The sequence below is a fragment of the Pleurodeles waltl genome, chromosome 10, assembly GCF_031143425.1.
Source record: "Pleurodeles waltl isolate 20211129_DDA chromosome 10, aPleWal1.hap1.20221129, whole genome shotgun sequence".
NCBI classification, from domain to species: Eukaryota; Metazoa; Chordata; class Amphibia; order Caudata; family Salamandridae; genus Pleurodeles; species Pleurodeles waltl.
In genome coordinates, this window is record NC_090449.1 from 506,751,711 (window position 1) to 506,764,682 (window position 12,972).

Consider the following 12,972-nt stretch of genomic DNA (forward strand, 5'->3'; position numbering starts at 1 on the left):
ACCCGCTCCTGCAGCACAGAAACGTTCAGTGTGTCAGCGGCGGTGCTGACTGCAGACCTTTGCAAGCTCCAATTCTGTTCGGCAAAGTCAAGCTGCTCATGGCACAAGCGTCAGAACCCGGTGGGCACAGGCTCTCTCCTGAGCAGTGCTGCTGGCTTTCCCCAATGATTGGAGATGCTTCCAGTCTGCGAAGACTCAGTAAGTCAGTCTTTCCTACTTGAGTGGGGAGGGAGGGTGTTGGTCATTCAGCCACCGACTGGAGCCCAACAAGGGTACAGCATCTTCCTTTGCCTCTGTCAAGGTCCGCTTGGGCGATCAGGGGCAGATTTTTATGCATGGGACTTGACCCACTGGTTGCAGCCTCACTGTTGTCCCTGGCAGCGGCCTGAACTCTTTGGCAACTTAGTACTGGCAGTGGCATATGAGGTTACTGAGGTACCTCTGGATACAACGAAGACTCCCTTGGTGCAATTGCCTATATCGCATCGGCCCCTCGTGGTATACGGGGCCGACACTAATATGTTCACGAGTCCTAATGCGCTGGTCATACAGCTACTTGAACGGTGTCTCCCTCTGGCATATGGGGTCACTGCAGCGAGGCAGTGCTCTATGCATGGGGCAGTCCATGGCAGCCCTCTCCTGGTAAACAGGGGTTGCCAAATCAATCCTGCACATGGACAATGACCCAATCACTGCACAGCTATATCCTCACACCTCGCACAGGAAGTCTTCTCAGTAGGACCCCTCACTGAACCTCTCTCCCTTAACACCCTCCTCTTCCTCACAGGGCACAATGGTCATGACAAGCAAGTAGGAGCTAGTGCTCCAGTGCAAGTGGTCTTGGATTCTCTCTATTATGTCCCCTCACCCAGCATGGAGACTAGCAGGCCTTGGCCTCCAGTCCTGCTCACAGGCAGTAGTCTTACAGAGCTTTTCCTCACACAGCCTGTCTAAATGCTTGGCAGATTGCACATTTTGAGGTCTCAACATCCCCTTCAAATAGTCCATTTCCAGACACCAAATATGATTTAGGGTCTGAGTCTTTGAAGGTACTGCTGTTGCGGTATGGTTTCTTTTGATGTGTACACTTTTCTTTCTCTACTTTCCTCTTGAAAGGATGTCTGTCACAGCTGGAAAGACTCCGAAGCTGATAGACCCACAACACAGGCCACAGGAGTGGCTAGAATTCACACCTGGATGTCAGCCACAGTAATATATGCATCAAAAGGTTAATCCTGGTCTCTCATTCCCACTTTTTCTGATTCTCTTACCAGTCTCATCTCCTTCCTGAGATTAGTCCAAGCCCCTTCCCTGTGATATATCACTGAATCAAAGAACACCCTTTTGAAGTGTAAAGGTGGAGGCTCTTTTTTCCCTTCCACTATTGTGTCCCACCCAGCTCACAGGTATGCAGCAATACACAAATCTGTCTGGAGGGATTCCTGTACTCCTCATGTCTTCACCAGGCAGGCCTGGGATACCCAAAATGGAACCCAGGGTCCTCCATGTAATATACCATTGCAGGCACTCTTGCACTCAGTGTAGATATACAACACATTCTATCCAGCACTGTTACCTCTATGTATTGTGCCACCACAGACACACATACATTTTCCACACACATTCAGTCTCTGTGCACTGCTCAGTACTGTAGCTTCTCTGTATTGTACCGTGGTGGTCTATTTGAAAACACACACTGCATGCACATATACCCACCATGTGCTCGCTGCGCAATACATCACCCTTTATGCATTGCACTTCTCGCAAGTACACATACATCCAGGACATGGTTCCATTGCGCATGCACTGCACAGCACTACATCTTTCGTCAATGTACCCCTCTCAGGTATACATCTACTCTGTACATTCACTAAACATAGATGCATTGCACAATACTGCTCTGTACCTTCCCATTCCCAGTCTCACATACATCCAGTGCAGAGTCAATGTTCCTGTGCTGCGCAGCACTCTACATCTACCTGATGTAGGCCAAGGTCGAGTTAAGCACACAGCAGCGGAACTTTAAAAACGTGAGTGAGCCTATGGGCCTCACTCCCGTCACACAGGTAAAAATGACATGTTCACTCCTTTTGATCACTACACGGTATGCTGTCACCACCGCACTTGTTCTTCGTAACTCTTTGGTGAAGGCGGAAGCTTTCCACTACTATGAGGGTAGTGCTTTGGACAACCCTCCTGGTCCAACAAGACCACAATCCAGGAGAAATGCCTATTTCATGGTACTCATGCATGATCTGTTTTTGGGTATGACAACAAAAATCAGCATTAGGGATCCAGACAACAGTACAATTGGGCACTCAGGGCAAGGATACTCTGTTTACCATGCAGAGGACTTTTCCGTGCCAGTATGTTTTTGTATGCAAAGTGAACTTTAAATTCACCCATGTAAACACTACCAGTGAACTAATTTTTCCACTATGTAAATTTTTGTTAACCTTCAAATACCACCAAAACATGTTATACAACTAGGATGTAAAACTTAGCTTATGCTGCAGTACAACCATGGCACCTGGCTCATCCGGTCTCTGATACTATGCGATGTACAGGGCTCTGGAACGTGCTGAGGTTAGGGCCACACTAAATAAAACACTCATGAATATAAATAAATAAATAGGTGCTGCGGTGTTGGTGAGTGCCGGAGCCAGTGCTACTGGCTGTTGTGAGTACAGGCACCAGTAGAAGAAGGTGCCTGTGAGTGTAGCTGGCATTGCAAACAGAGTAGGTAAGTTGACCTCACAAGTGGGGCTACCTTCTAGGCAGGAGTGCCCAAGATCAATGTTGTTTCAGTGTTCAGCTAACCAGAGCAGAAATTGACTACTGCTTCTCCTCTTTTTCCATGTAATTGCAGGGCTAGAGTGATATTACAGGTGGTTGAGGCGCTGTGTCTTACGAGGTAGAAAGTAGGCCACTGCCTCCCTTGTGGCTCCTCTGTGTGGAGCCCATGCTGTTTGCATCTCTCTGTGCCCCTACGACTCCCTCATCTCCTATGTGTACCATCCACTTTCCTGCAGCCACTTTGCACCGCTTCCTTTTACAGCCCCTGTGTGCCACTCCACCTGGCTCTTGCAACCCATGTGTGGGCCCCTCAGCAATCCCTGTAGCCTCTCTGTGTGCGTCCTCCATTCAACAAATCTGCATGAAGATTTCCAAACAAATTTTGCTTTGTCATGTCAAGTTTAGTGCATATTTCTCATGTGTGGAAGATGGAAGGGTATCAAAATATTACTTTTCTCATTTTAACTTCCAAAGGGATTTTTTGATCTCCTCTACAGAAAAAATAACATAATTACACCAAACTTAACATGAAAGTAGTCCAGATTTGTTCTTCATCTTCAGACTAAATTAAAATAAATGGAATTTAATTGGATAAAGGAGATTTTTTCTAATCATACATTTTGGGTCTGCAAACTCAAATCTGGGTTTGCGAACCAGAATGCACAGGGGAAAAGCTCGCAGTTGCAGGGAGCAGGGCTTGGTCTTCTTATCTTGAAAAATAATAGTAAAGAAACCATAAGGGGGCATGACTAGCATCTCCCGACTTCTGGTGAGATGGGGAGATTCCAACGTTAGGTTAAATTAAACAAAACTAATTTTGCTGAAGAGTTTGTGGACCATGAAAGATAGGATCTTCAGCACAGCTTTAAAATCTGCAATTCCCCAACAAGAGCTCTTGGACCAACATTGGACCAGGACCACCGTAACTTTAGGCCCCACCTTCCTTACATCATTTATATGTATTTACATGTAACCTATGTATTACATATGTGCTTAACTTCATTAACCTGTGTGTTTCACCCTAATATGAATTGTAGTAGGCCATCATTGCAGAGCATGTTAAGAAAACATATGTAGCTATACTGAATTTAATGATAATGTAGCAGCAGTTACTGAATATATTTGCACTGTAATAATATTTTTTTGATTGCTAAGGATTAATAATAATGTAATGTGCTTCCATCTTGATTTTCGAGTTGACTTAGCTTGATGTTGAGCTCTAGCTAAGCATTGTACACTTTTAAGTTTGTCAGTATGCTGTTTTTAGTTCCTTTGCAGGTGTGCTTTCGGGCTCCTTGTTAGTTATAGAAAAGGTTTATTGTTATGTATTAAACTGTGAGTAAGGCCTGAGAAGAGCTAGTTGGCAGCAGACGTGGAGGGATAATGGTGAAAGGAGCCTCCTGTACCCAGGGTGAGGATGGGAATTTAGGAACTTTACCAACTTCCAGCAAATGTTGCCATGGGATTGGCTCCAGACTGTGAGAGCGAGATGTGGATGTTTTGGAACTTTCAGTTGTGCTCTTAGTGTTCCATAGTTAGTTAGTGCAGCCTTTTACCCTGACTTAGAAGAGAACAGATCTCTGTTCGGGTTCCCCCAAGTAGAAATCTTCAAGCTAGACACTCTTTCATTTCCTCTGAACTTCTACCGAGGTTCACAGAATACTGACACCTTTGTCTCTTCCACTTTAGAAATCCCCAACTCTCTTTTATTGCTTAATTTACACAGAGTGAGTTTCTTTATGTAGCACCTAATTTGGATATTTTACATTCTTTACATAGTGATTGTTACTATCTTGTATTTCACAATGCTTAAATAAACATCTTAATATTCTAACTGTATTGATATATTTTCTTAACCATTGACGATTGTGTTGATTGATGATGAATTGACTAATATTTCGAAAATAAACCTTTACGGTTGAACACTATAATCTTCGTCGCTATTGTGAAGCCACATTGGTTTCACAGTATTTCAAAAGTATTTCCAATGTTAGCGCCCTCTTAATGCTTCAAGTCGACAACCAAAGGACCAGTGGAGGATTCTGTTTGAAGATTGTACCCAGCGATTGAGAATCAGATATCCCCGTTCCATCAGCACCATCATGGGTTTGCGGACATGGAACCTTAAGTGTGTACTAAACATCTGGCCCACCCAGCTCAAAGAGTGTCTAAGGGTCTGTGAATCCTTGCCCTCATTAGGGTCCACACAGCCCTTACAAAACAAACAAAAAAATAAAAAGGGCAAGACCCTACTTGAAGTCTGTGCACAATGAGTGTTGGGAGAAGGATGTGTGTTGCATGGCTTGGCTGCCTGCGTCAAATTTGGCACAGACTGTGCCACCAAACCGCTGGTGTCCACAGAGCCAAACAACGTGCGCAGATAGCTAAGGTATACTTTAATTGAAGTTGTATGTAGTATATCGTCAACAGGAAATCTAGAAATTTACTGAAAAAACGAACATGAAGGTATGGTTAGGATTGGTTACAACTCCCTAACCTAATTTTAAAAAGCCTCTAGAAGTCACTTAAAACACACAATTAAAGTGAAGTTATGGTTACAAAACAAAACTTAAAAACCCTGAAATTCTTCAGTTATGGTTACCTCCGCAATGCGTAGCTCACACAAACAACCATGCGAATCATAAGCAGCACACCAAATGCATTGCGTATGACCTTATGATATTTATACCAATACATGATAACTCCTCAGAACACAGAATCATTTTAGCGGAGGAAGGTCTGTGCCCTTACGCCTTAAGCAGGTAGGTCTCCTCCGCTGATGCTGCTGCACCTGTAGTACTTGAAGACATTGGGGGCCCTGCAGCTGCTTGTGAAGTCCGTGGTTCTGTCAGAATTGATGGCGTACAGGCAGTCAGGCAGGCTCGGAGTTTGTAAATAGTGGGCGATGCACAAAGATACCAGTGTTTGAGAAGAGGTGATATAGTAGTGTTTTAGCCTGCTTTAATTGAGAAATGTCTTCTGCTATAAAAGCCTGAAAAAAATTGCAGGAGTAGCGTTTTACTGCAGGTGATTTTAGAGAGATGAAGTGTTGGCTGATGAAATTGGGAGGAGAATGGTTTTGTTTGACTAAAAGAAATAGGCTCAGGGTTTCAGAAGGCAGAGATTGTGTTAGCTGATCAGACTGAGACGTCAAGTTTTCTGAGCTGTAGCTGTTTTATGATTCCTCTCTGGAGCATTTTGGATTTCCGGGTTGATATAGGTAGAGGAACTTCGAGTTCCTAAGAAGAAAGTGTGAACTGTGATAGGAAGGCAATGTCTATAATATTGAGAATGTCGGTGAATCCCCCAGAAAGAAGGGGAAGGGATGATAATTTGTTGGTGGGTAGAAGCCGAGTGTAAAAGTGAAGAGCCTTTGTTGATTCTAAAGGTAGGACACTGCCTTTTGGACATCAGTGAGGTTAGAGAGGACGGGACGACATCACTCAAGTTAAATTACTCTCTAAGCATATCAGTTTACACCCCACTCAAGAGTCCGAGATAAGGCAAAACACTTCTGTGATGGTTGAACATATGTGACAAATGACTTCCTCTGAATCTTGCTTAAGGTGCTATTGCATTTATATGATTTAATCAGTCTTTGCTTGGAATCGTTAAAGATAGGTAATGAGCAGTCCTCAATAAGAATTTGCTTCATGATTGCCTGGAATTTTTTTTGCAATGATGTTGTGTTGAGACCTAACAGCTGACCTCCCACTTTCATTGTATTGTTGTTTGTAACTGTGCATGTCTATTTGAATGTGTGTTTTTGTGCTAGCGGTTCCATGATGCTGTCCGCAAGGTGATGACCTTACAAGCAGTGACAAAACACATCATCCACATCACGGAAGAGGCGCGGGGTTCCAAATTCTGGGGTGATGTCAGTGTTTACCCGACTGCAGAGGAAGAATATGAACCCAAGGTGAGTACAACAACAACTGCAGATCCAGGGAATTGTGCATGTTGTGGTATGCTCCATAATAGAATTCAGTTAGAATCCTTTAATTCATGACCTAGGATCAAAAGCTGTCAGGTGACCTGTATCTGTGCACCTCAATTGGACAAGCAGCCTGAGGAATATCCTCATTTTTGCATGTCCTCAGCACGGCGACGCATCTGGAGATCCCTCAGAACAAGGCATATTCATTCAAGTCAATTACTTAGAGAAGTAACTCTTGTCCTTGAGACATAACTATGCATTTAGTTTGTTGAATCAACATTGTACTTTACTTAGAGACACGTTTCCTTTTTGATCTTGTTCTAGGTTTACAAACAAAGCACTCCATTCAAAATGTTCCTATTAAAACATAATCATTATTTCATATGATATTTAAAGTATTTATACATCATTAAAAATAGATCCCATTTGGATCAATTACATTTCATTCACAAACTTTTGTACTGTCCTTTTCAATTATAGTCTTTGTGAAACCCTTCAGGTGCACAGCACATTGGTGAGTGCCTATTCATGCACTAAATGAGGTATATTCTAACTGGAGTGGAGTATTATGTCTTTTACTCCTATTATTCCACTGTGTGGATCTTATTTTCTTACAAGTCCTTTAATTGTTGACCAGTCCTCCTACCTAATCAAGCTGACGTCTTTCAATCGTTTTAGGATAAGTGGCCATTATTTGATGGAGAGACATAATGTCACCTTTCTAGTGATGTAATGTTAATTACATTATGTATTTTATTTACATCATTTAATTATATACAACTCCTCCACCTATCTGGTGACACATACCTGCATCTCATTCAGCTGCTTGGAATTACTGTATATCAAGCATAGTGTTGAAATGCTAAGAACACATCAATGTGATTTCATTAATGTTACTAAGACTATTGTATTCTATTTACTAGCATCATGGTTAGAGCAATTATTTGTACTCGTTGCTAATAGCCTAGGTTGTGCATAGTTATTGCCAACCTCAGACCTTTTACCCACTTGTGAGACTATTATTTTGCTCATGATTGGCCTGCAGGAAAAATTATTCTGTATGCTTTAAACATTTTATTTGGTATATTAAATAAACATATACATTAATACACATACAGATTCCTCTTATGTAATGGATAAGATAGGCAATTCAGATGTACTACCATCATTGTAGTCTGTCATCTTGTAGTTAATAATCATAAAATTATGTTCATAGCAGCATCATTTTTAATGAGATGTTATACAGTTGTGAAGTACCAGTGTTGTACTGAGTACTTTGTATCTGTTTTCTAAATGGCAACTGCATTCTAGACTGTCAAAACGAATTGCCTATATAATCAGATTATTTTATACTAGCAGGAATGTACACCTATTATGAAGATAACTTGCAGAGACAGAGGAAAAAGTAAATGTAGCATATTTTCTATCTATGTCACTCCATGAACGGAAATAATCTTTCTGCCCATATCCCTGCCATCACTTACCTGAGGGCTAAGTGTGGACTTGTGCATGTGCATTCCGTAACAACTGATGTATGCTGGCTGCTTGAGAATTTGCACTCTCCTAGTCTTAAAGAAATGGCAGAAATATTGGGTCCTAAAATCATCTTGTCTTGCCCAGGTGTCATGTGAATGAACAAATCTAGTAGTTAGAATAGAAGCTAATTTCAGATGTGCATATTTGGAGATAACTGCATCGGTCAGTGCAGCTTACCTGTAACTGAGAGTCAGCACAGCCTTGTTATTAGAAAGTCAGTGCTGAAGATTTATACAATTTTATTAAGAAGCAAATACCCCCGTCTCAGTACCCAAACATCCTGCCTTTCTGCCCACCTAATACTAAGGTTCATACAATTAATTTGCCAGGACATGTTAATGGGCTACCGGTAACGCAGAGGTTACTGACCTCATCTGTGGTGGTTAGTGCCTTGTACCACTAATGTTTCGGTGCTTGAGCTACTATAGCACTGCAAATTGGATATCCTTTCTGCACATGACTCTCAGGATAGCAGGGGTGAGCACGCAAAGGCCTCTCGGGAAGGTAGTGTGAGAGGTAGAGACTAAAAACTCAAACACGTATGTAACAGATACAATAGCTGCTGTCCAGCCCGGTGCCTTGCTTTAGAGAAAAATACACACTTTTATTACACGCCAAACATAATGCTACTCAAAGTAAGGTCAACCAGGCACTGGAATCTAATACAGGTGCTACAGGACTATAATCACACAGACTATGACTAGGGAGGATTATGGTATACTCACAATGATATGCATCCACAGTCTTTTTGGTTCTGTAACCTATAGGTCAATACAGTTGTGTTCTACTACTAAAAAGTACTCTCAAGGCTTGTGCATGTGTAGCCATTCAGTTCAGCGGTACAGGCACGGTCACTGTTTAGATTCATTTGGTTGGTTTACCTAAAGTATCAGGTGCTTGGAACTCTTGAGTGAGAGGCTGCAAATAACAGAGGTGCAAGCGGTTCGGATTGAGGATCACAGCAAATGCAGGTGACTTGCCTCCTTTTCCAAGTGTCATAGAAGGAATATTGTTTCTTCAGTAAAGCAGCAGCTGAGACCCAGGTAGTCGCACTGCCCGAACAATGACCATCCCTCCCCCCACCATTGCTGTTCACAGGTCCTCCAGCTGTGGTGTCAGTTCCTCATAGAGTCAGTATCAGTCAATCTGCCCCTGCCAGCAAGCTGCAGCATAGCTGTTGCAGAGATGGTCACGCTCTCAGGCTGTCAGTTGTGCAAATATATGAATTTTACTTAGGGAACACATAGCTCGAATCAGCACTGGTTACATTCTCTTACTTTAGTCCAATCTTCCGGGCTGTCGCATGGTCTGGCCACAGCGGCTCGGGTTCTGCTCTTCACAGAGTTGTCTCCCTGGAGGGGGTCAGGCACTTCCCTCAATTTCTCGCTAGGAAAGGCAGACTCCCAGACACCTGGCAGATCTGCAGCTCTTCTAACAAGATGGCCCGGACTTCATGCAATGTCTCCTCACCTCTGGGTGATTGAATGTTAAGGACACCCGCCCTGGATCTCAACAGTTGTTCTAGTTACTCTAGGGACCCTTCCCTCTCTTGTACATGAAGAAACAGGAACTGGAACCAAGTGGGATTGTTTGGGTCCCACTTTTATGGTGCTTTTCCCGACAGCGAATGTTGATTCCACTGTCAGGCTCCTGAAATCCGTTTAAAGCTGTTTCCTTTCAAAAGTGCATTGCCTTTCTGCAGGGCATAATCTTTGCTGAAGGAGATATCTCTAACAGCAGGTACTGCTGTCACCAGATTGGAGTACCAAAAATATAAGCACAATGAAGTGTTAAAACTCTTTACTTGACAATCATCAGCGTTCTGGGGTCGCATTCTAGGGAGAGATGAATGGGCTGGCCTGTCTTACCGACGCACACCCGCTATTAGCCACATGGCAGTGCCCAGAAAGGGACGATCAGCAGATCTTTGTGGTGTTGCTGCTTGGCACCCATAGAAGGAGAAGGTGTGAGGTAGATATGGAATGTTGGGGGAGATCAGTATGATGTAAGGTGGGTGAAGGTTCGACAGGCGACAGTTGGAAAAGGAAAATAAACTGTTACCGCTGTACTGATTATGCAGAGCTGGAAATAAAGAAGTTTCAGAATTACTTGGAAGGACTCATCATCACAATCTTTGCTAACAAGGTCACTGTTGCATTTATAGAGCAGGTTGGTCTCCCTTCATCCCAACTGCAGTGTCTGAGGCCTTATCCTCCTACTCTGGAATGCAAGCAGTACACTGTCACTGTGTGGGGAAGCTGTACCACAGCCTCTGACTAGTGCTATATTTTACCAGGGGCATTCAAAATGAATCTCATTGATCTCTGCTACCAAACACTTAAAATAAACACGGAGTCCTGCTACCACTCTTCATTCATACAGCATGCACCTGATATGCACCCAGGGATGTTAACGCAGGGCTTGGACATTCTGTTCAAGCTGAACTTTACTCTAGTTGGGCCTGTAGGTGCCACACTCCTAGCTAAATAATTTGACAATCAGATAAACAGTGCGTTGCCACCGCTGCTTAATGTGTATTTTCCAGGACATGGGTGGTAGTCCCATGTTGATCGGATAGTGAGCTTGGGGTGGGAACTCAGAACCAGGATCTGGACCTCATGGTCAGCTACAAGGCCAGGCCTCAGCTTGCAGGCTGCATTATTGGGTTTGCTGTGCCAAAATTGTCACCAAATAACCTACGGCTGGAGGTACTCTGGGAGGGTTTGCACATCTGTACCACCACGCAGGAAACATTTCCATCTCAACAGTACTCATGACTATTCCACATTCCTGTGCTCACAAACAACCTCTTGTTGCACTGCCACAATGTTTTTTCATTTGCTAGCGCGCCTGGTCCTTAGTAAGTAAACTTACAAGGGGATGCGTATAGGCAGATGAACCTTTTGGATCGCATTGAGTATCCTAGCCATGTAGTGACCAGTGTGATTAATACACAATCAATAACTACTGATAGAAAACATTAATCAGTTAATAAATTCATTTACAATTCATAAATGACCACAACTCAAAATACGTCTTAACAATTTTATTCCCTATTGGTCACAATACTAAGGCATATGGTTATTCAAACTCTATTAGTCAACTCAATTCAGTTTGTTAATGACCACCAATAACATAATCGAATTTATAATTGTAATAACATTCGCTCTAAAGCTTTAACATAAGCTAGCAAAACTGAATAAGCAATCATTAATAGCAGAGTTCAGCAATTCAGTCCGTCAATCATTTGTCAGCATCACCCAAGATACCCCTAGCTTACCCAGATAAGCATCAGTATGTGGGACTTCATGCGAAAACAATTAGTAAAACATGAATTTTGGAAAAATATCTAACTAAGGGAAACTATAAAAACAGCGCAGTTGGTACCTAGAACAAAAGTTAAACAGTCACATTGTTATAGCTACCTAGCCACAGAATGGATCAGCAACAAAGTCAGTCTTCGTCTTCAGGTCATCAATCGATCCTCAAACACATCAGGCTTTCAAGAGCATAAGCCCAATGACAGGATCTCGGAAAGCGTCTTCTGACGTCATCAGCATTCACCTCTCCTCTGTCGCACCCCAGCATCTGACGTTTTAGCCTCTGGTCATGACTTTTTATTAGAGTTTTCCAGGCCATCCCCCTAATTCCTAATCGGTTCACTAATCGCCATATGTAACGCTAACCAATGCGTTTAATTCTACAAATCTATGAGTTCTAATATTTCGTCTTTCACAGCTTCTTGATTGGTTCACTGTGTGATGTTCTCATCATCCGGCTCTTCAGGTATTGAAAATGTTGCATCTTCCTCTTCAGTCTGAGTCTCCATTGTTCAAGTCCTGGGAAAATACATTTAGCCTACTCTACACATAATTGTATCAAATTGACTTCATCATCTCCTGTTCGTCGGTACATTGCAGAAAACTCTAGCTAAGCAACATTAACATGAGAGGGTCGAGGACAGTTCAAATGTACTAGCAACTTCTACAACGTCCATTATTAATTTCTGCTTCTGCACGAGGCCTGGCAAAACTATGCCATGACTCCAGCTAAGTTAGCTCTACGATATAAGGCAAAACATACGTTATACATCTCATTATGACATATTACTACATTTTTATTATTCATTTTCATTGTTTTCATATATTTCAATTATTTTTAGTATAATTCATAAACATTGACAGCCACTCTTCGTGGTCACATTTCTAAACGTGCACATTAATTTCTCCAGCTATTCATGTTAGAATTTCTTTTTATCAGTTAATAATGCATAATACTCATTAATAATTTCATTTAGCATATCTGCTTCAGCACATTCTTGTTGTACATAGCATCTGATGGCTGTATTTTAGCCTTATCAACTACATTTTTTATTCATTTCATTAAAACTTTGAAAAGCCATCTATGTAATATGTTCAATTAAAGCATGTATAAGTTATCATTTCTGATATACTTCTTTGAGCACCTTTGCTTTCACACTTTTCACATAATCTCTCATTTATATTACTAGGACTCACCGGTCTGAAAGACTTGAAAATCATTGGCATGCATGAAAAATAAGAGTGCATTGGAGCACAGCTGGCTGTCACTTGGATCCAATTAAAAAAAAACTAAGCTAATAGGGACATTGTGGGGGTGTGGTGGAACCTCACACAAAAAGGGGCTTGGGTCCAATGTGAAAGAGGACATGAAGATTCTTTGGG

The 12,972-nt window shown here is 42.3% G+C and overlaps 1 protein-coding gene across 2 annotated transcripts in view; it reads left to right on the top strand.

Moving 5' to 3' along the window:
* LOC138261674 (cyclic nucleotide-binding domain-containing protein 2-like) overlaps positions 1–12,972 on the top strand; it is a 365,490-nt gene that overhangs the window by 126,853 nt on the left and 225,665 nt on the right. For both annotated transcript variants that reach the window (XM_069210917.1, XM_069210916.1), the window contains exon 2: positions 6,572–6,715. In XM_069210917.1, coding sequence (XP_069067018.1) covers positions 6,572–6,715 — 144 coding nt within the window. The remainder of the gene's footprint in view (positions 1–6,571; positions 6,716–12,972) is intronic.